General features: G+C 35.9%; 1 protein-coding gene and 1 long non-coding RNA gene across 7 annotated transcripts in view; one reads left to right on the top strand and one right to left on the bottom strand.

Annotated features, from left to right (window-relative positions):
• Positions 1-388: 388 nt before the first annotated feature.
• The window catches only part of RNF170 (ring finger protein 170), a 35374-nt gene continuing 12108 nt past the window's right edge, over positions 389-23654 (bottom strand). For all 6 annotated transcript variants that reach the window (XM_036880753.2, XM_036880755.2, XM_036880758.2 and 3 more), the window contains 5 exons: positions 16128-16203; positions 13465-13573; positions 10121-10194; positions 6940-7050; positions 389-1115 (listed from right to left, as the gene is read on the bottom strand). In XM_036880753.2, the coding sequence (XP_036736648.1) occupies positions 846-1115; positions 6940-7050; positions 10121-10194; positions 13465-13573; positions 16128-16203 (640 nt within the window). In that variant the 3' untranslated portion in view covers positions 389-845. The remainder of the gene's footprint in view (positions 1116-6939; positions 7051-10120; positions 10195-13464; positions 13574-16127; positions 16204-23654) is intronic.
• LOC130684450 (uncharacterized) lies at positions 3152-9781 on the top strand. Its single transcript, XR_008998728.1, has 2 exons — positions 3152-6850; positions 9525-9781. It is a non-coding gene; the product is annotated as an uncharacterized LOC130684450 (long non-coding RNA).

The following is a 23654-nucleotide window of genomic DNA, read 5'->3' as shown; positions in this document are numbered from 1 at the left end:
TTGCCAAATTTAAATAGTGTTCCTAGCACCCTTCTAGGGTCTTTGATGCTGCTCATTGTCATGAAGATCACTTTTTGCAGACTATATGTGTTTGCAGTATCACCTAGGTTCCTGAAAAAATTTCCCTTTAACTTTTATATACTATTGCCTATAACTTTCAGCAACATCACTGAGAACATCAAGTGTGCTCAGTGGAAGTTAAATGTCTTACATCTTGTTAATTCTTCTATTGATTAGAAAGCGTTCTATAAACCAGAATATGAAATCAGATTATAAAGTTCAAGTTTCTTCTCTCACATTCTGCTGTTAACTAAGAATGGTATCAGAATGGAATGGCAGAATAGCTCCAAGTACACAAAACCTAGCTGGTACTAAAAGAAACACTGACTTTTCCTCAATATTGTACAATATTTTATTGTAACAAAAATATTTAGATGCATTTCATACCAATATATTATTATATAAGTACTGACTGAGAAGGATAAATTGGATAAACTGTACATTTAGCAATATCTTACTATACATCCAAATAATCTGGGTAATTCTGGGGAAAAGACAAAAGATATAAAAGCATCCCTTTTTATATAATTCCACATTTTTTCCAGAGACTTTATAGAAACACAATCAATATAACAATTTAAATATTATAATTCTAACCTTAATATTAGAACCTGCAACATGTAAAAATTCCAGTCATATGTTGCTAGCATTTGCCAAATAATAATCAAATGTTTGTCAGACAGTGGTTTTAAGCTTGTAAGATAATATTCAAATGCTCTATACTGCCATGGTCCATTTGCTTGATTTTATACATCAGCTGAAATATCTTAGTAAACTCATTTTTTTCATCTGTTTAGTCTCTGTGTTATCACTTCTCGATACATAATAGAGATGTAGATAAGCAACAAAAAGATGACAAAGAAATCATCTAGAAAGCCTAGAATCCCAAACAAGGCTTCAGGTACAAAATCTAGAGGTGATATAAGGTAGAAAAAAGCTCCCATCAAACAGAGTATTATCCTGATACGGAACATCCAGAAAAGGCCCCCGACTGAAAACATTTCCCTGAATGCATGCCTCAGTAAAGTGGGTAGATCCATAATTCTTTCCATAATCTGGTAGGGGGAAGAACAGATATTATGATTTGGCATCTAGTATGTCAGACTTCAAAATAACAATTTTCCTACAACACGAACAATAGACTTTCACATATTCATTGAACACCATGTTTTCTAGTTATGCATTAAAAAAATAGTTCTCTGACTTCTAGGTTCTTATAAAATAGGTTTTACTGTAGATAACTGAAAAGCAACTAAAATATCAACAAACTTGTAATACAGGAAATAGTAATGCACAACTCAAAGCATCTCTACTTTTTGACAGTAAAACTAAAATGAAGAACCTATGTGTAGGAGAGTGTGGGTTAAATCTCAGCTTTAAAGTCAGACAGATCTAGATAAATTGGATAAACTGTACATTTAGCAGTATTTTACTCTACATCCAAATCGAGTAATTTTTGGGAAAAGACAAAGATACAAAAGCATCCCTTTTACATGCTTACAGTTTGGCTCCGATGCTTGACTTTGAAATCAAAGCCAACAACTTATTAGCCAGGTGACCTTGGGGAATGTTGTTTAACTTCCTAGAGATAAGTCAACAATTAATTGAGTATTTATGTGCCATAGGGACTATTAAGAACTAAAAGAGATACTGTATATAAAAGACCTTTAGAAACTGCCAGGCAGTATATAAGCAGTACACCTTAAAGACACACCCACTTTGATGGTTTTGGACTAAGAATAGCATTGAAATCTGATCCCTTCTTAGGATGGTTATGCTTCTTAGTTTGAGATTAAGCAAGTTACTAATTGCCACACGGGGTTTTGGAATGCCAGGCGCTGCCTTTCTGAAAAATCAATCACAAGGTTCTTACATAAATGAGCATAATTTTCACAGCTGAAATTTAACAAATTACATGAATTTTTAAAAGTTGAAGGATGTGGAGAAATTGGAATCCTCTTACACTGTTGGTGGGAATGTACAGCCCCTTTGGAAACAGTTTGGCAGTTCCTCAAAATGTTAAACGTAGAATCATGGTAATATCTAGCAATTCCCCAGCAAGGCATATACCCAAGAGGAAATGAAAACATCTGTCCACAGAAAAACTAATACACAAATGTTAATGGCAGCATTATTCATAATAGCCAAAAGGTGGAAACAATTCAAATGTCCATCAACTCATGAATATATAAACAAATGTGATATATTAGCCATAAAAAGCAATAAAATACTGATATACATTACAACATGGATGAACTTTGAAAACATTATTATAAATGAAGTAAGGCAGAAACAAAAGGCCATACCTCATTTTATTGCACTTTACAAATACTGCATTTTTACAAATTGAAGGTTTGTGGCAACCCTGCATCGAGCAAGTCTCTTGGTATCCTTTTTCCAAAAGCATTTGCTCATTTCACATCTCTGGGTCACACTTTGGTAATTCTTACCGTATTTAGAACTTTCTCACTAATTATATTTGAAATGGTGATCTGTGATCATGTGATCTGTGATTATGCCTCTCTGAAAGCTCAGGTGATGATTAGCATTTTTTAGCAATAAATTTTTAAAGTAGGTACTTTTTTTTAGACATGATGCTACTTCTCACTTAACAGACTACAGTGTACACGTAACTTTTATATGCACTGGAAAAGTGAAACACTCATTCGCCTTGCTTCACTGAGATAATCTGCTTTCTCGCGGTGTGTGGCTCCCATCCCGCAGTGTCTCCGAGGTTTGCCTGTACTGCATGACCCCATTTAAATGAAATGATGAACTATACAAAACAGCCAAATCTACAGAGACACAAAGTGGCGGCTGCCAAAGACTAGGGAGAGGAGAGAGAAGGGCAAAATGGGAAGGCACTGCTAAAGCCTCTGGGATGAGAAAAATAGTCTAAAAGTAGATCATGGTGACAGCTTACATTTACTTTGTGAATATACTAAAAACCATTGATTTGTATACTTTTAACAGATGCACTTTATGGCATGTAAACTACAACTAACTAAAGCTGTTATAAAATAGTAGCAATATCTGCATGATGTTGAGCAAGTCAGTTTATTCTCTGACTGCAAACTTATCTGTTCTGTGTGGTTTGTTAGCTGCCTACGTGGTATATCAGGTTCTGTGCAGTAATGAGCTATCATCAGTTCTCAACATAACTTCCTTTATGATCTCATTTCTCAGGGGTGGGCGGATGCAGAGAAAACCACCAGAGGAAGTAAATCAACTCCCGGGGTCATCCACTGCTCACAGTGCAGCTACCTTCAACAATCTGTATTAAGTATCATGAATCCAACTCTATGCATTTTATTTGTTAAACAAGTGCCAATTAAGGGGGAAATGGAGACAAAAATAGGATGAATTGAGCAAACGATGAGAAAACAGTTTTAAAAACTCCACCAGATAAAGACAATCTTATAACTCCTTTTGGAAACCTGGTCACAAAAGAACAAAAATGGTCTTTTCCGAATCACCTCCTATGTTAATTTTCTAATCTCTGTGGAAGAAACTAATATTTAAAGCACACGCTGCCCAGCTTTCACAAGGTCTATGATAATTATTTTAACTGTTCCAACAACCAGCCAGTATGTCTTTTGAATACATTTCTGTCCTTTATTAGAACTATTTATTCACTTCTCATATGGTATCATTTATACAAAATCTGTAATAATTAGATAATATGAAATGAGTTGTTATGAAAAGTTTGTGTGTTAAACACAATCTTATTCCAACTTTGAATGAGGTAAAATATCAAAGAGCTAAATGTCTTTAGTGTATTATAATTTCATCATATACCAGGCTTTCTTACTCATTAAATATCTACTTGACAGCTACACAAAAAAAATTAAGCAGTGGTATGCTTCACACTTAAAAATGTGAATGAATAACTTAAAGTGATTTTGTAAGTTCACTGGTAGTTCTTGAATTTTAAAAATTCATTTTCAAAGAATTAACCTATGGAGGTAACGGGAGGTGTGTAAAAAAAAAACTGCTAGATGAAAAATGGCAGAAGGAGCTCCCAAATAACGATGGGAGACAATAGAGATTGGATTAAGTTTTTCTTAAACATCTGGAAGATCTGTCCATGATCACCAAGAGCAGCTGACACCGTATGCCAGTAAACGTACTAACATACAGAACAGGGAATGTGCAGGGCGCCCAAGAGCATACAGGAGTTCAGTACTGAGGCAGTGAATCCTGGCTGGGAGGAGGAGAGTCAACTCTTATCTGAAGGATAACTCGTTAATTTATTCAAGGCATTCAGGACCTACTGCATCCCAGGCACGGACTGGCAATGAGAATACAGTAGTGAATATAAACAAGCATTGTCTTTGCCCTCATGAAGCTTCTAGTCTACCAAGAGAAAGATAACACAATTTGAGTACAAATGCTGCGAAGGAGATGTATGGAGGACAATAAAGGAGAGCGCCTCGGCCGATCAGGAACACCTCTCTGAGGAAGGTCTATTTAAGAACGGCCTGGAGAGTGAGCAGTCAGCCACAGGAGGAGCAGAGGGACAAGCATCCCAACCCACGGAATGTCAACCTGTGACAGCAGTGGTTGGATGGCAAGGTGGGGAGTGTGCTGTGAGAACTGAAAGGCCAGTGCAGCTGGAAGCACAGTGAGGACTCGGGCACACAGGGCCTTGTTAACACATACGGTTGGACATTACTCCAGAACATCAGAAGTTTCAACACACAAGGACATCATGGTCTTACATGTTTTCAAAATATTCCCTGGGCTGCTGTGCAGAGAACAAGTCCCAGAGAAGAGGCTGCTGCAGTCATCCCAAGAGAGGGCGATGCTTGGCCCAGTAGGAAAGCTACAGATAGGACTTTTTTTTTTTTTTTTTTTAGATAATTATTTTTTATTGAATGGTAGTTGACACACACTATTACATTAGTTTCAGGTGTACAACACAGTGACTCAACATTTATATACATGATAATTCTAGGTACCAGCTATCACCATACCAAGTTGTTACAATATTTTGACTATATTCCTTATGCTATACATTATATCCCGGTTACTTATTTATTTTACAATTGGAAGTGTGTACTTTTTTTTTTTTTTTTTGTGAGGGCATCTCTCTTATTTATTGATCAAATGGTTGTTAACAACAATAAAATTCTGTATAGGGGAGTCAATGCTCAATGCACAATCATTAATCCACCCCAAGCCTAATTTTCGTCAGTCTCCAATCTTCTGAAGCATAACGAACAAGTTCTTACATGGAGAACAAATTCTTACATAGTGAATAAGTTACATGGTGAACAGTGCAAGGGCAGTCATCACAGAAACTTTCGAATTTGCTCATGCATTATGAACTACAAACAGTCAGTTCAAATATTAATATTCATTTGATTTTTATACTTGATTTATATGTGGATACCACATATCTCTCTTTATTATTATTATTTTTAATAAAATGCTGAAGTGGTAGGTAGATACAAGATAAAGGTAGAAAACATAGTTTAGTGCTGTAAGAGAGCAAATGTAGATGATCAGGTGTGTGCCTGTTGACTATGTGTTAATCCAAGCTAGACAAGGGCAATAAAACATCCACGTATGCAGAAGATTTCTCTCAGAACGGGGGGTGTGAGGTTCTAAGCCTCACCTCTGTTGATCCCCAATTTCTCACCTGATGGCCCCCCTGCGACTGTGCCTGTCTTAGGTTGTTCCTCCCTTGAGGAATCTTACCCGTCTCTGGCTAACCAGTCATCTTCCGGAGCCATACAGGGAAATGTAAAGTTGGTAAGTGAGAGAGAAGCCTTATTGTTTGAAAAGGTTAGCTTTTTACTTCTTTGAATATTTATGCCCTGTGGCTTCTATGCCCAGCATTTGTCTTGAGGTATCTTTACCACTTGGAAGAATTATGATACTCGGTAAATTCGATATGAGGGATGAATTCTATTTAAGGGTTGTAATTAGGAAGGAAGAAGAAAAGCTATAGAAGTAGCAGGCGGAAGAAAGATAGGACATTTTTATGAAGTGAAAACAACAGGATCCCCCAAAAAGAGAGAAAAGAAATGAAACAACTTATTTATCAACTGGATGAGGGAATGAGGGAAAGGAAGAAATCAAAACTGAGCTGAGCAAGATGGAGAAGAGTTAATAGAGTTAAAGAAGGAATCAGTTCAATGCCATAGGTGCTGAGTTTGAGATTCCTAAAGGACAGCCCAGCAGAGATGTAAGCTGAGCAGGTGGAGATGTAAAGTCTAGAGGTCAGAGGGGAGGTGGGTCTGGGCTTTCCATGTAAATCTGTAGTTAGTATGGTCTGCTTTTGGTCTGCTTTTGGAAGTACATATTCAGTTATATACACACTTCTAGAATTCTTAGTTAGATTTTTGAGAGAACTGGAAAGAGTCAGTAAAATATGACACTTTTTAATCTATTTAATGCCTTTTGGGGTATGGGGTCAAATGCAGAATTTTAAAACTAGAATGCTTTTACATAGCTAAAATAACATACTGAAAAAACAAAACAAAACAACCCAAACCTATGGTTTCCTAAGGGAACATTTCAAATGGGGCAGGATAAATACAATGGAGTAAAACATAATTATAAAACTCTCTCCATAACTTCGCAGTTGTAAGATGTCACATAAGACAAACCCTATTTTAGAATCACATAGGAGTCAATTATTTTACATTTCCCTCCAATTTCTCTATTGGTTTTATCCTGGTATCTCTTTCATAAAGACTTTTGTAATACCTTTTTTTTTTAAAGATAGAAAACTATAGTCCTTGTGAAAGCTGTAAATCAGTGACTGACAACATTGATAAAGGTAAAAACTTTACCCAACACATGAAAACACTGAGATTTTTCACAATAAAAAAATACTCTTAACTTTGCACCTGCAATAATATTACTTACCGATCTTGGCTGCCCTGAGAATCTCCGGTTATAATCATTAATATCTTGGTACAATGGTACAACATCCTGAGACTGGTCATTTTCACCAAATACTGTTAGCAATAAAGTTACCTGTATATTACAGGAAAAATATTGTTACTTTACTGCAGCAATAATATTTTTCATTCTATGTTATCATTCAATAGAATGAGAAAAGCTTCTGAATTTGTATTTCACTCATTTTGTTTAATAAAGGCAACATAGGAGGAAGGTAAGTTATTACTGCTTAGAATAAAATCCATTTGCAAAATGTATTTTGAACTCCTATAAAACAAAATAGGTACTTTACCGAAACAGTGGTTCTAGTATTTCCCAATCTATACCAGGGATAAAGCCAACAGTTGCTCTGGGCTAACATGTATTTTGAAGACATAAGAATGATGAGAAAACATTCAGGAGCAAAGTGACATAAAAATACATACCTATTACTTTAAGAGAGAAAAATTAGGGTTTTTTAAAAATTAAAATCATGATCCCTTATCCTTGTTGGTATTTAAATATCTTTGAAAGCTATCAGCCATAACAACAAAGATCAAGCTACTGCCGGGATCAGCTCTCCAGCGCCCACCTCCACTGTAATCAAGAAAAGTAATTCTTGATCCTTTTACATAAAGCATTTGTTTCCTCGATGGAGGTAAAGAGGATACACAAGGACCCCTAATCTCAAGACGATGGTACCTTGCAGAACAGGGACATTTTAAAATAGGACAACCCTAAAGAAAGGGTCACTGTACAATGAGATAAAAATGGGAAGCAGCAGTGACAGATTTAGTTTAAACCATCTAGCTGCTGTTAATATCCTTCATCAGTTCGGCTGTAAAACCAGGGCCTCCCACTGCTCAGGGGTTTTCCAAGCAGCTACACACAGGAGTGGCTAATAGCAGTAGATGGTAGGAACGGGAGGCACAGCCATCTCTTCAAGAGTTTGTTAACAAAAATGCAATCTTTCAATAGTTATTAACTCAACATCTACTGTGGGGCCAGGCACTGTGCTAAGTGCTAGATATACAAAAACAATGAGGATGTGGCCCTGCCCCTTGCTGCCCACAATACCCAAGACAGAAGGGAGGCAGACCTGTCCAGCAGCCCATCATGAGGACTGTGGGAGGCGTTCTAATCACGCTTGTTAGGGCTTCTTCCCGGAATGTCCAGAAAGCTGGAAACTTAAGCTAGCCCTGGAAGGGCTAGGACTGTTGGCGTTTTAGTTAAGTGTTCAGGAAGAGAAGTGGTGAGTGTGTTCTGGTCAAAGGCAACAGCCTGTGCATTTTTCTTTCCAATGGAGTAAGAGATGGAGCAGGGACCTGCCATCTGTCTTGCCTCTGGGATGAATTACTCTACAATTAGGGAACCAAAAACTTTTATATTAAAACAACTGCATCTCCACCTTCCTACCCTCTAGTCAATTTATGAGTAGTCCAAAGGATACCACCCTGCTAATATATATATATGTCTGATGGAAAGCCATGGTAGAACCAAGAATGGGGGACAGGTGGTAGAACTAACTTTTTAATGCCAGGGCTATGGCATGTCTCAGTGTTGCTGGCAGATAGCTAAAGATGATGAGAGGTGGTACTGGCAAAGAAGCTCCAGTGTGGACTGCCTGTGTCACACATCAAATCAGACATAGAGGCAGTACAGAATCCACTTTCTTCCTGACCATGTGACAGAAAGTTAAATGTGAAAGAGGTAGAAATTTGGGGATGTACAAGCAAGCAAGCGAGTCTCCCTTTCTAGACCAAAAAAGCAAGCAGTGTGATGGGAAAGTAGACGGCCAGAACAAAGGCTGGAAGGTATGTACGTGTGCATACATGCACGTGTGTGTACATGTACATATGTATATACACTTGACAATACATACTATATGGTTTTATTTATTTAAAAATCCAAAAATCCCACAAGATTGAACATTAACCTTAGAGGTGCATGCTAGCGTAATAAATCTATAGAAAACCAAGGACATGCCTGTCATAAAGGTCCAATAGTAGTTACCTCTAGGGAGGAAGGAGGGGGTGGAGATTTGGAAGGGGTCCCAAGGAGGCCTCTGGAGCTGTTGGCCAGTTTCTATTTTCTCATCTGGGTGGTGATGACTGAAGTGTTGCTTTGTGATAATTCATATGGGCTGTACTTCTTTGTTTTGTGTGCTTTTCTGATGTGTTACATTTTATAAATGTTTGAAAATTTCCATCTCTGTCATTTTATTTTTCAGTCTCTGTAGGTTTATGCCTTTACAAAATGTCCTTTACTGTTGTTTTTAGTGGGGTTACAAGAGAGAACAAAAGCAAATATACATATCTAATTTGACGTCTTTACTTGGAAACTTTCTATCCTCACTTCAGTATTTTACATACTGGAAGACTCCCCAGGGAGATGCTGTCTTCTTACATGTGCATAACCTAGTATCAGAAAGGTATATATTTTTATTCAAAATGAACAGTGAAATAAATATGAAGGAAATATGAAAAAACTGTATGTCCTGTTTTCCTGTATTTGCTAATATAAACACTAAACCTCGGTTTCTCAGATTTTTTTGTGTTTTGTTTTTCCAGTTTGTCAAAGAAATGGAAAGAATTTGGTGCATCTCACTTGCGCGAACATTTCAGTCTTCTGTGTGTGGTTATAGAGACTTCCTGCTCTCTTCTGAGGGAGCTTCTGTGCTAACTATAATGGTTTAATCTGTTCTGGGTAATGCAATGTGGTTATATCTCCAAAAGAGATATTCTGAAAAATTATTATTCATCATTTAAAGCTATGTAGACCTTCACTGGAGAAGGGCAATTAAAAATAAATTTAAAAGGAAAAGCAATTTTTTTCAAAAGGAGTACATCTGTGGGTCTTTGTGTAAGGGACACTGATGAGCTAGGTTAGTTACTCCTTCACTGGTGTTACAACAGAGACTTACTAGGGTTTGGGGGAGAATTCATTTACCAGCTGTTCTTTACTACACCTGAAGGATTTCAAAGGGAAGTCTTTTTTTTTTGGTATCTTAAACAAATTTTTAAAAATAATGGAGTAAAATCATAGAAGCTTTGGACAAATGAAATTCTCCTAAAAATACCAAAATAATTCAGAAGTTAGATACAGAAACTATAAATATTTAAAAAATGAACTAGCATAAATGATGTTTTCTGGATACAAACATTACCTTTTGTCTACAGATTGGACAACTGATTGCCCCAAGCCATGAACCGTATCGCCAGTATGCAATAATGCAGGTACCTAATGGGAAAAAAAATTAATACTGATGGTTTAAAGACCATGTATCTTGAGAGAGTTTCAATTATTTGAAATACTTTAACAGTATCACCTTATTTTAAAATATTTTTTACTTCAGTTAACTATTCAGGCAAATTCAAATCTAATAATTCTCAGCCATTGAAAAATATTTTTAATTATTAGTTAATATACAGACATTTTTACATAATCAAAAAAAAAACAAGCATGCATTTTACTGCTTCAATGCTATGAGGCCTAACAGAAAATACTGCACTTGCTATGTGATTAAACATCATTGTAAATATGACAACATATCACAGCATAAATTTATGTTCCAAATTTGATATCTGTGTTACAAAAACATAACTATTTTTTTTAAGAGCCTTCAAAGCCAAATTACTGAAGTATCAATAATAGTAATTAAGTAGTGTGAGCAAGGAACCAAAGGAGACCAAGATTACATGCTCTCTGCCCTAATAAAGTTGATAATCCAGTTCAATAATTGAATTGACTTGTGTAAGAAATCCATGTTTTCTGCTTGATGGTGTTCATGTGCAGGAGAACAGCTAAACATAGCTTAAAACACTCAAAAAGTGGTAGCGAGCTAAGAGTAGAAGCACCAACGTTCAGACTGATGACAAATGAAGGAGTATTTCTAAGTACTGATTGATGTTTAAGGGGCCAATTCCTTCTCTTCTCTGCAGGACACCTGCTTCTTGGACCATCCAGGTCCCACTGTGGACCTGAACTGAGTGCTTCCTCTCTCCCCTCTACCTCCAGGATCTCCTGTGTATTCTTACTCTTCCTTAGCAACCCAGCTTAGGCCTCCTCTGTTCTTTATTCTGATTTTTTCCAGATCAAGTAAATGTCCAGATTTCAGAATAAGCAATGACTATAAAATTGAGGAGACCAAGGTGACATACTGAAAGGGAGAACTCTCTGGGGTTGAGTAACTTGTAGAGTAGACAGGACCTGAACTGAACTTTGTACAAGAGTAAGATTTAGATAGAAAACAGGAGGGTGGACACTTCAAGTTCTACGAATAAATAGCAAGAGCAAATGCCAGCAGCAGAAATAAATGGTGTATGAGGACCTGGGGAGCAAACCAATGGACCCGGGAAAGGCCACCCTAACTGGACACTCGTATGACTCGGGGGAAACTGGTACAACGATTTAAAGGTGAATTTAAAAGCTAAACAATCTTTACCTGATATCTTTTCCTACTCTCAGAGAACTATGTTAACTAGATAATACTAGGTTATTTGAGCAATGATTTCATATAGAAATATATGAGAGCAAAACTTACAAATCTGCTGGTATTATTATCACCACCTATAACAATGCCTTACATTTACCTACTGCATTTTCACCCAAAGGTTCAATGTATTTGGACATATATTAACTTATTTAATTCAACATCTCTTTATCACAAATTGGGGTATAGATGTCCTTGCCTGCAGTGAAAAACTATGGGCCAGAAAATCCCACTCTTCAGATCATACACATCTGATTATTAAGCTGAAGAGCTCTTAATATACATGGTATCACATACTTGAACTACTAGTCAAAGAAACACATTTCTGTTTATTGAGAAGCTGAATAACTAATTATTTGTTTTTAACCTCTGAACCTACAGACAGTAAATAAAAGTGTCTAACAAGTGGAGCAGGGTATCAGAAGCAATCTACCCTATGTCCTCACAGCCAGAGGTAAAACCAAGAACACAATACAGCCATCTTTCAGTTGACTGGGTCATGCATTCAGTGAATTACCTAAGCCTGTGTTGGCAGAGACAGTTCACCTTGCCTACCAAACCTCACTATTCCTAACACTGCTGCACTAGAGGATGGCTGAGGTCATAGCCAGACTCTGAAAAAGAATGTCCAATTGATTGGCAATATTATGAGAGGTTTGAGAGGGGGAGGTACCTGCTTTCTCTCATGGCCATTTAATTATCTCTATCTGGTCTTTCATAAATCTGCTGCTCATTGGCATTTCCAGCAGATAATTAAAAGTAGACATTAAAGTAAGTGTTTTATAATGTTTTAGGAACTTAACGCAAAAACCTAAGGAAAGAGGTTGAAATTAATGAAGTAAACAATAATGGAATTGGTCAGTACTTACTAAATGAGCACAGGGTATAGGAAATCTTGCACTGCATGGTATGGATTTCAAATAGTTAGGTCATCCCTAAAAACACAAGCAGTAACACTGTATGCCTAAGAATTCTACATAATGAATCTCAGACAGAAGTTATAAAGGGGAGAAAGCTATAATATGATCACTGTATGCTACATTTTAAATTAGTTTTTACATGGAAATTGGGTACATCTAGAGAGCAATTAGAACCCTATGTTGAATACAACTTTTCACACAGAAATACTACAGATAACAAATAGGTCTAGTGATTGGATAAATCTTAAGAAAGTAGTTGTATAAGCTATGAATCACATAGCAGAATTGAGCAGAGGGTTTCAAATCAGACCTAGGTTTAAAACCTGGATCCGTCCCTTAGCAGCTGGGTCACCCTTGGTAAATGTTTTTAGATCTCTGAGCCTCGGCTTCCTCACTTGTGCGATTAGATGAAATGAAGTATGTTAAGTGTCCAGCACACAGTAGGCATGTTAGTAACTGACGCTCCCCAATCTCAGATAACCACAACAAGCAACAACAACAGGCTCTCTCATCATTCTCTATGCAATACTTCTGGAGATTTAGGAAAAATGCCTGGAGGTAGAAAGCATCCCTTACCGGTACTAAGTAAGTGTGAAATCATGTCCCCTTTTTGTCCCAGTACCTGCTTGAGGTTTCTCATTCTTCCCCTCCGATCCTCTTGAGGTAACAAAGGAAAGAGAGACCAAGAAATTTTGTGCTGACTCAGAGTAAAAAATAAGGTAATAGAGCTAAGGGAAGGTCCTGGGCAGGGTTCTTGACAGAAAAGCCCTCCTGCCTTGGGAAAGATGAGTAATACATGAAACTAGCAAAAGTGATGAATATGAGGGGGTTCAGTGACTCCGATAAGGTACTGATATACCTGAATGACTAATCAAAGCACATTTCTGTTTGTCAAGAAGTTAAAGAACTGGTTTTTTAGAATATCTGAACTCACAGACACTAAATAAAGGTGGCTGAGAAGTACAGCAGAATTACAGAAGCAATCTACCCCACTCATAAAACACAAAATGAAACAAAGAGAAAGCTAGGAATCCAGCTTCCATACACTTGTGGGTCTCAGTCTAAAGAGTCACTTTTACTATAGAATTGTTTTCTTACCACAAAAAAGATGTCCACAGTTTGTTTCAACAGGGTAGGAGGCCTGATGTAGACAGATGGGACAGTACATGTCGGTATAGAACTGCTGTCGGGCAGCAGCAGGCACATCCTGATGAGAAAAAAACATGTACAGATTTATATCATGCACACACGGGGTTTTCCAATTATCTTCATACTAAATTATTCTTAAGAATACAGTCAATAGTGTATCACTCTCATCAATTTTTAGACGTGCCACAGTTTAAGGTCTTGTAACTTTGATAAAGTTATGAGGCTTTATAGTTATTTAATTTAAGCTTCATGGTCTCTACCTTCCTTTTTGAATACAGTTTAAAGATTCAGGAGTTTCTCTTTTATTCTATTAGAATGAGTAAGTTATTGTGAAGAATACAAAGCTAAGGTGTAAGTTAATAAATGTCAAACTGCTTCCCAAGTATTCGTTTTTTATCATTTTTAACATTTTTTGATTCATACATTTCTGACAACTGTTTCATATATGATGTACAAGAGAACAGAATTAAACTTTCAAAGAAGCGTATTTTGTTATTTTGGAAGTAGAAAAATTTAAGACCACTGGTAACTTGAACTTAATCCTTCATATGGCCAGATTAGTGAATTTTAATGTTTCTCAGTTACATCACTGTTATGACTATAACAGGGATCAATAGGTGAACAGAATCACCACTATGAGAAGCATCCAGATACCAAAGAACCCACTGGAATCTAAGTGCAATGAGGACAAGGACTTTATCTGTGGGACTCACCGTAATACCCCAGGAGCTAGAAAAGTATCCAGCACTGGTATGTAACATACATATTTTAAAATACTTATCAAAACCTGTTTTATAGCATCCAGCACATATCTTATAAGCAAAGATGCCGGCATTAAAAACATCAAATTACCAAAAAAAGATAAAATTTTCTAAATATGAGGTTAATTTGAGTGAATTCATCAGTGAATTTAAGTTCTGTGAAAGCAGGAATTTTACCTGTTTAGTTCACAAGTCAATTCCCAATGTTTCAAACACTGTCTGGCATATAGCAGATGTTTAATAAATATTTAATGAATGGATAATTATAAAACCCATTTGTAACTAAACTGGTGGGCAGGAAATCAGTGTATAATTTTTGTTTTCAATGTTAGCTATTTCAGCATGAAGGTGTACAATATCCTACTCTTCACTGTAAACTGAATCAAAGATTTTCATCACCCTAAATTAATAAGCATAACTCAAATCTCATATTTCTTAAATCAGCCCTAAAATACCAGAATGTTCTGTAAGCCAAGGTCACACCTTGATTAGAGTCTTTTATGTCATTTTCAATGGTGCAAAAAGAAAACCAGCACTTAACATTCTCCTCTCAACCTTTTCTCTTCATCATTATTATTCTTTGGAAATAAATTGACAAAAGAACAATTTCCAGTGTTGGCCAAGAGAACTTCATGCAATAATGGAACGCTTCCTTATCTGTGCTGTCCAGTATGGTAGCCACTAGCCACATGTGGTTATTGAGTATGTGAAATGTGGCTAAAGTGCTCCCTTTTTAATAGTTAATATGAAATAAAATAGCCGCATGACTAGGACAGCACACACCAGCTAGAGCTAACTGCCATGCTTAAAGAAGTCTGAGGCCAATGAACAAGACAGGCACACAAAGAAATCTGGAAAGTCCACCTCAGTCTGGGACTCTGTATAGCTGGATTCGTATAGTCCTCATGTGAGTTAAGCAAATCTTAGTTATCTCATATGTTAAATGGGAATAATAGTAGTCATTTTACTTATCAGGTCTGGAGATGTAATAAGTTAGTTGTATATGAAAGCCGTTTGTAAACTTTGAAACACTCTCCCCACGTAAATTACTGATAACAATAGCTCTGGTACAGAGTACTACTAATATACTTAAACAATTTTTGCATCAGTTAATTTAAGTTCTGCAAAAGCAGGAATTTTACTTGTTTAGTTCACAAGTCAATTCCCAGTGTTTCAAACAGTGTCCAGCATATAGCAGATGTTTAATAAATATTTAATGAATGGATAGTTATAAAACCCGTTTGTAACTAAACTTTGATTGGTGGGCAGGAAATCAGTGTATAATTTTTGTTTTCAGTGTTAGCTATTTCAGCATGAAGGTGTACAATATCCTACTTATTCCAGCCTTCATTAAATATATTACATTTCTGGTTCTTAGTGAGTCCATCAGTTAAAAGCAAAGAAGAGGCAAAGGAGAAAACTTTCATCTTTGCCTAACTAGTTTTGTTAACTTTGATCAAGGCAGGAAAAGAAAAGAAGAAAAAAGCCACCCCTTATAGTCATTTCTTTGTAGGCCTTAAGGGAATATATATTAGAAAGAATAGTTTTTCCACTATATATCAGGAAAGGCAATTAGACAGTGATTATTTCCTCCAAATAAATAACAAGATAACAGTTGTCCTTTAAAGCAAGTAGGAATAAAACACACACACACACACACACACACACACACACACACACATCTCTATAAACTGAGTAGTTATTTGCCTAACCTGAAAATATACAATCAACAGACTAAGGTAACAAAGCAGGAAAAAATAAAAATTATTAATGTTTCAGCACAGTTTTGTATGCAAGGGGAGTTAGTAACTCCTCCTCACACAGACACACAGATCTCTGCAGCCACAGTACCTGTTCTGTTTGAAGCTGTTCCCGAAGCACCCTTACTAGCTCTTGGTTTTCTGGATGAATATTTTGATGTGCATTTCTGTTAAATAAAATACAATAAACTTTGAATATAAAATATTGTCAGATGAATTCATTTTCTTTATAGGTCTAGTTCTTAACCAAGAACGACTGGTAACTTAATATAAATGATGGCATATTTTCATGTACTTCAATTCCATGACTGCATGTTCCATGTTATTCCTATGAGTTCTGAGATCACTGATTATCGGCGAATTTCAGGTTTACTGGCAAATAATAAAACCCAGAGGCTAGTACCTGGAGGATTTAATAATTGCAGGCTTACAATAAAATAAAGAACAATTCACACATTTATTTCCTTTATGAAATTCCTTCAAAATAAGCAGCTATATAAATCTATATATTATGCATTTGAAAACTTTTCCATAATTAACTAGGTTTTCTCCAAACTTTTCACCTATGAAGGGATGAGGAAAGAGAAAAAGAGAAAGCAGAATTATATAATATATAAAAGCCAAAACCTGACACCATAAATATCTTGACACTAACCATTAAAATGGAGATTCAAAGGCAAGACTAGTGGCTGATTTAAAGGATGGGAAAACACGTGAGCACTGAAGATAAGTGGTGTTAGTTTGGTGGGTGAAGCTAAAGATTTACATCTGAATCACAGCTTAGTTCCATTTGTCTGTAACAGGTTTTTCCAAACTTAACATTTTTAACAGCAATATTTTAAATCCGCACAATCCCAGTGTTATATAAAAGCCTTTATTCTTCAGGTGAACCAGTATCTATCAGCAATAAGGATCAATATCCTAATGGGACCAGTTAAAACAGAAGAAAGCCATCCTATGATTATTCAATTTCTAGTAAAAAGAATATAAATTTTCTCAAAGAAAGCTGATAAAATATAACCACTAGTTCTAAGAAAACATAAAAACAATTTAAAGTTAAATATCCAATTAGAAGCTCAACCTAAATGTGATAAACTACTTGGACTCTGTTCAAAACAAACTCCTTAAGTTTAGGTGGATTGTTTTAAAAGGTTACATTCTTGTGACTGAATAAATGATGGAGTTAAGAAAGCTACTGCATAGCGAAAACAATATCCAGAACAGCATGGGAGCCAGCTCATTTAACATCAGTAAATACCTAGCTAACAGCATTTCTCTTCTGAGTAGAAAACCACTCCCTTTTCACGGAAAAAGAAAGTCATCATGTTTTCGAGTGTAGATATAAACCATGTGACGGCAAGTTCTGTCTTTTGGTTTCTTTCCACAATAGAGAAGGTATAACATTCTTAAATCTGGTAACACAATATTAGAAAAATGGAAGTATAGCCAAAGAACAAGAACAAACAGCCTGAGATGCTGAGCATGGCCTGTAGCTCAAGTACTTGAGTGTGACTGCCAACTACGGGTATAGAACCCAAAACCTAGAAAACAATGGGATAATTAAGATAGAGTGGAAATGAGATTAGAACATCTCCAAAATGTGATCACCTTAGCTATGAGAAAATGACAGGACATCTGACACTAAGTAGGTCAAAAGTAGGTCAAGGAAAATGGTGGTGCTAATACAGAATCAAAGCACATTTGTTATTGTATTTAGAAATGATTTATGGTCCTTCCTTGTTGTTTCAAGGTAGAAACCAAAATTATCAAACCAGTTAAGTTATATGTGGCCCTGGAAAGGAGCCAGGAACCTCTGATATGAGGAAACAAATTATACCCAAAACCTGGGTCAAGAAAGAATGTTTGAATCAAAGTTTATGAATGTGCAAGTATGTGGTTTATAGGTCAAACTGATTACCAGGCTGTTTTGATTGGTTTCTGGTATGTCAATAAAATGGCAGCTTTTCTTAATATTTTAAGAAGGAAGAACAAATAAAAAAGTTTAAAAAGAAATTAATTATGACTGCAAAACATTGCTAAAAGAAATCGAAGAAGACACAAACAAATGGAAAGCCATCTTGTTTTTGTGGAAAGATGGAAGACGTTAAGTTTAGATGACAGGACTACCCAGAGTATTCTACCTACAGATGCAATGCAGTCCCTGTCAAAATCCCAACAGTATTCTTTACAAAAACAGAAAACCCATCCTAAAATTTATATCAGGGACTCCAAATAGCCAAAATAATCTTGAAAAAGAAGAGAATGGCCTGTAGCTCAGGTTCTTAAGTGTAGGACACACACTTTCTGACTTTAGACCTTACTAAAGCTGTAACAATTAAAACAGTGTGGTATTGACATAAGGACAAACTATAAACCAATCGAACAGAACACAGTGTCCAGAAATAAACTCTCACATATATATAGCAATAAATGATTTTTGATAAGGATGCCAACACTCTCCAATTGGGGGAAGAGCAATTTTTTCAACAAATGGTGCTAGGAAAACTGTATATCCAGATGCAAAAGAATGGAATTAGCCTCTTAACTCATACCATAAACAAAAACTAACTCAAAATGGATCATAGACTAAACTTAAGAGCTAAAACTATAAAAATCTTCAAAGAAAACAAGAAAATCATCATGATTGTGGATTTGACAATGATTTCTTAAATATGATGCCAAAAGCACAGGCAACAAAAGAAAAAATAAACAGGACTTGAACAAAATTTTAAACTTCTGTGTATCAAAGGACACTATCAAGAGAGCAAAAAGACAACCCATGGAATAGAAGAAAATACTTGTATGTCATATGTCTGGTAAGTGATTAATGCCAGTATATATGAAGAACTCTCATAACTCAAAAACAAGAAATCAACCCAATTCACAAATAGGCAAAGGACTTGAGTAGACATTTCTTCAAAGAAGACATACAAATGGCCAATAAGCATATGAAATGATGCTCAAAAGCATTAGTCATTAATGAGATACAAATCAAAACCATGAAATACCACTTCACACCCATCAGGATGGCTATTCTCAAAAAAACTCCAGAAAGTAGCAAGTGTTGGCAAGGATGTTGAGAAACTGGAAGCTTTCTGCACTGCTGGTCGGAATGTGAAATGGGGCGGCCACTGTGAAAAACAGTTTGGAAAGTCCTCAAAAAGTTAAAAATAGAATTACCATAGATTCAGCAGTTCCAATTGAAAGCAGAAACTCAAACAGATACTTGTACACCAGTGTTGGTAGCAGCATTACTTACAGTAGCCAAAAGGTGGGAACCCAAATGTCGATCAATAGATGGATAAACAAAATGGGTTCTATACAGTCAACAGAATATTATTCAGCCATAAAAAAGAAGGAATTCTGATACATACTAGAACACAGATGGACCCTGAAAGGACTACATTAAGTGAGAAGAGCGAGACACACATGGACGAATATTGTGTGATTCACTTTATGAGATACCTAGAATTGGCTAATTCATTGAGACAGAAGGTAGAATAGAGGGTACCATGGGTTGGGGGAGGTGGAAGAGGGAGTTGTTTAATTGGTACAGCTGCTGTTTGGGGTGATGGGAAAGTTCTGGAAATAGGTAGTGGGATGGTTATACAACACTGTGAATGTACTTAGAGCTGAATTGTGTATTTAAAATGTAAATTTTATCTGTATTTTTCAATACAGCAAAAAGAATGAATTATAATGACTAAAAACATCAAAAAAATTACAGAAAAGACAACAAAGGTTCCTTTACTTGACTTTCAAACTACACATTGTTACCCCTCTCCCAACTCATCACTAATTGATCACTTAAGTCGAAGCAACAGGATTACAATTGCCAAATGATTTTGAATCTGAAGAGCCAGACAGGAACTTAAACTGGCCTCGCGTGCAATCATATGACACACTCAAGACAATAGCTAAGTGATGGGGTGCACCTTACATAATTTGAAGTTATCCTTAGATTGAGCCAAAATCTCATTTCTCTGCACCTATTGGCCTTGGTTCTCCCCATGAAGCCACACAGAATAAATCTAATACCTCTTCAACAAAACAAGCCCTCATGATGTTTAAAGACAGCGTTTATGTCCAACAGGTCTTTTCCCCTAAGCTAGATAACCCCAGTTCCTTCAAGCATTTTTATGACTTGTTTCCATAGCTTTACCCATTCTGATAATTTCCCCTGAATATTTATCAGTTTAAAATTCTTGACCCAAACTGAATATAAACCAAATGTGACCTTTATGTGGTTATGTCAATTAGTTCAGCCCACAGTGTTAAGGTTTTGATATCTACAATACACAATTACCTTATTAAATGGAAAATTTCAGTTTGGGCTTCACATCTTTCCAGTCTGTGGGGAAAAAACTTGTAATAGAAGTAATAGATATCCATAGTAGGGAAAATTAGAAAGCTAAGGGAAAATAATATTTTAAAGTGAAATTAATCTTGTAAGAAATAATTCTTGTAAACAACATAGGTTACTTGTGGTTTTGTGATGGGTCTTCCAGTAATTCTGGCTCGAAGGTTTATTGGGATACTTTCAATGACAGTACATTCATATCTGTATCCCATTCTTAAGAGGTAAAGAGCAGATATTTTATTTGTATTTGCCTGGCCATGACCCATTTTTAAATAGGTTTATTGAGATACAATTCACATACCAAACAATTTACACATTCAAAATATATTTTAATTCAATGGTCTCCAGTATATTCACACATACGTGCAAGCATTGTCATAGTCGATTTTAGAGCATTTTCATCACCTCAAAAAGAAACCCTGTATCCTTTAGCTGCTATCCCTTACACCCCCATCTTTCACTCCAGTCCTAAAAAACCACTATCTAACTTCTATCTTTATTGATTCCCCATCCTGGACATTCATACAAACAGACTCATATATGTGGACTTTGTGTCTTGGCATAATGTTTTCAAGCTTCATCTGTGATGTAACATGTATCAGTATGTCATTCCTTTTATAGCCGAGTAATCTTCCATTGTATGGACATGCCACATACGATTTACTCATCCACCTGTGGATGGCTATAAGGGTTGTTTCCACCTTTGGGCACTTATGAATGATGCCGCTGTGAATATTCCTGTACAAGCTTTTGTGTGAAAACACGTTTTTGTTTTCTGATAGGTATATATAGCTGGGAGTGAAACTGCTAGATCATAGGTAACTCGTGTTTAATCATTTGAGGAACTGACAGTTTTGCAAAGTGGCTGACCCATTTTTACATTCCCACGGGCAGTGGTGGAGGGTTCCAATTTCTCTCTCTCAACAACAATTGGTATTATCTGACTTTGATTCTGGCCAGTCTAGGGGCTATGAAGTTGTATCTCACTGTGGTTTTTTTTATTTTTTATTGTAATGTGATGTTTTTTTGTTTTTTGTTTTTTTTTTTGTAGATAATTATTTTATATTGAAGGGTAGTTGGCACACAGTATTACATTAGTTTCAGGTGTACAACACAGTGATTCAACATTTATATACATGATAATTCTAGGTACTAGCTATCACCATACCAAGTTGTTACAATATTTTGACTATATTCCTTATGCTATACATTACATCCCGGTTACTTATTTATTTTACAATTGGAAGTGTGTACTTTTTTTTTTTTTTTTTTTTTTTGTGAGGGCATCTCTCATATTTATTGATCAAATGGTTGTTAACAACAATAAAATTCTGTATAGGGGAGTCAATGCTCCATGCACAATCATTAATCCACCCCAAGCCTAATTCTCGTCAGTCTCCAATCTTCTGAAGCATAACGAACAAATTCTTACATAGTGAATAAGTTACATGGTGAACAGTACAAGGGCAGTCATCACAGAAGCTTTCGGTTTTGCTCATGCATTATGAACTATAAACAGTCAGTTCAAATATGAATACTCATTTGATTTTTATACTTGATTTATATGTGGATACCACATTTCTCTCTTTATTATTATTTTTAATAAAATGCTGAAGTGGTAGGTAGATACAAGATAAAGGTAGAAAACATAGTTTAGTGTTGTAAGAGAGCAAATGTAGATGATCAAGTGTGTGCCTATAGACTATGTGTTAATCCAAGCTAGACAAGGGCAATAAAACATCCACGTATGCAGAAGATTTCTCTCAGAACGGGGGGGTGAGGTTCTAAGCCTCACCTCTGTTGATCCTCAATTTCTCACCTGATGGCCCCCCTGCGACTGCGCCTGTCTTAGGTTGTTCCTCCCTTGAGGAATCTTACCCGTCTCTGGCTAACCAGTCATCTTCCGGAGCCATACAGGGAAATGTAAAGTTGGTAAATGAGAGAGAAGCCTTATTGTTTGAAATCACTGTGGTTTTGATTTGCATTTCCCAGATGACTAATGATGTTGAGCTCTGTTCATGTACTTATTGGCTTATTCATATCTTCTTGGGAGAAATGTCTGGTCACATCCTTATTAACTGTATTATTTGGCTTTTTCTTACTGAGTTTTGAGTTCCTTATATATTCCAGATGCAAGTGCCTTATCAGATATATGATTTGAAATATTTTCTCCCATTCTATGGTCTGTTTTTTCACTTTATTGAAGATGTCCTTTGAGACAAAAAAGTTAATTTTGATGAAATCCAATCTATTTTTTTTCTTTTGTTGCTCATGTTTTTCATGTCACACCTATGAATTTTAATGATTTACTCCTATGTTTTCTTATAAGAGTTCTACAGTTTAGCCCTTACATTGAGATATTTGACTCATTTTAAGTTAATGTTTGCATATGACTTGGTGTGGGTCCAACTTCATTCTTTTGCATGTGGCTATCCTATTGTCCCAACATTGTATGTTGAAAATGTGCCCCATTGAAAAGTCTTGGCATCCTTGTCAAAGGCCAGTTGACCAAAGATGTATAGGATTACCCATTTTTAAATCTTGATTCTGTGTTACCAATATCTTAGCTATATTTCCCAACCAACAATTTAACAAGCACACTTCTTAGGTCTTCATCCAAGTTGCTAACAGACATTAGTCCAGCATGTCCAAGGGCAGAGCTCTGCAACAATCCAGTGTCCTCCTTTTTGGTTCACTTAAAGCATTACTCCGTATACTTCTAGGATAGCCTATAAACCAGTTTTGAATTCAGTTAAATCTGCTACCATCTGGTTACCAATTTTCCCATTATGTCCACAAGTATTATCAATAGGTACTATGTAAAATGCCCTACTGAAATCAAGATAACGTTATCCTAAATAGAAACCAACAATGTAGAAGTAAAAGGACAAATTATTATTATTTTTCCTAAGTGTTCATTCTGTTTAATAATCTTTTCTACAGAGAATTTGTATAGAAATTCACTTATTTGTAATTTTTCAGATTAATCTTTCTTCACTTTTATGTTTTGTCCATTTTTGTTTGAATGATATATATAAAATTTTCTCTCCATGTGTTGACACTTGAATTTCTAGTTTATAGCCTAGTGTCTGTGTATTGGTATATAAACACCTGAGGCCTTTAAGTATTATTCCTAATTCTGTAACAGTAATTTTAATTTTAATCTTCATTCCCTTTATACTGTCAGAGTTTTTTTTTGCCTCAGTTTTTCCACTTAAAGACTGAAAATATTTTGCACTATCTACATATCGCCAACAT

This window comes from Manis pentadactyla, chromosome 7, assembly GCF_030020395.1.
Source record: "Manis pentadactyla isolate mManPen7 chromosome 7, mManPen7.hap1, whole genome shotgun sequence".
Lineage (NCBI taxonomy): Eukaryota > Metazoa > Chordata > Mammalia > Pholidota > Manidae > Manis > Manis pentadactyla.
This window is presented reverse-complemented; position numbering and strand designations above follow the sequence as displayed.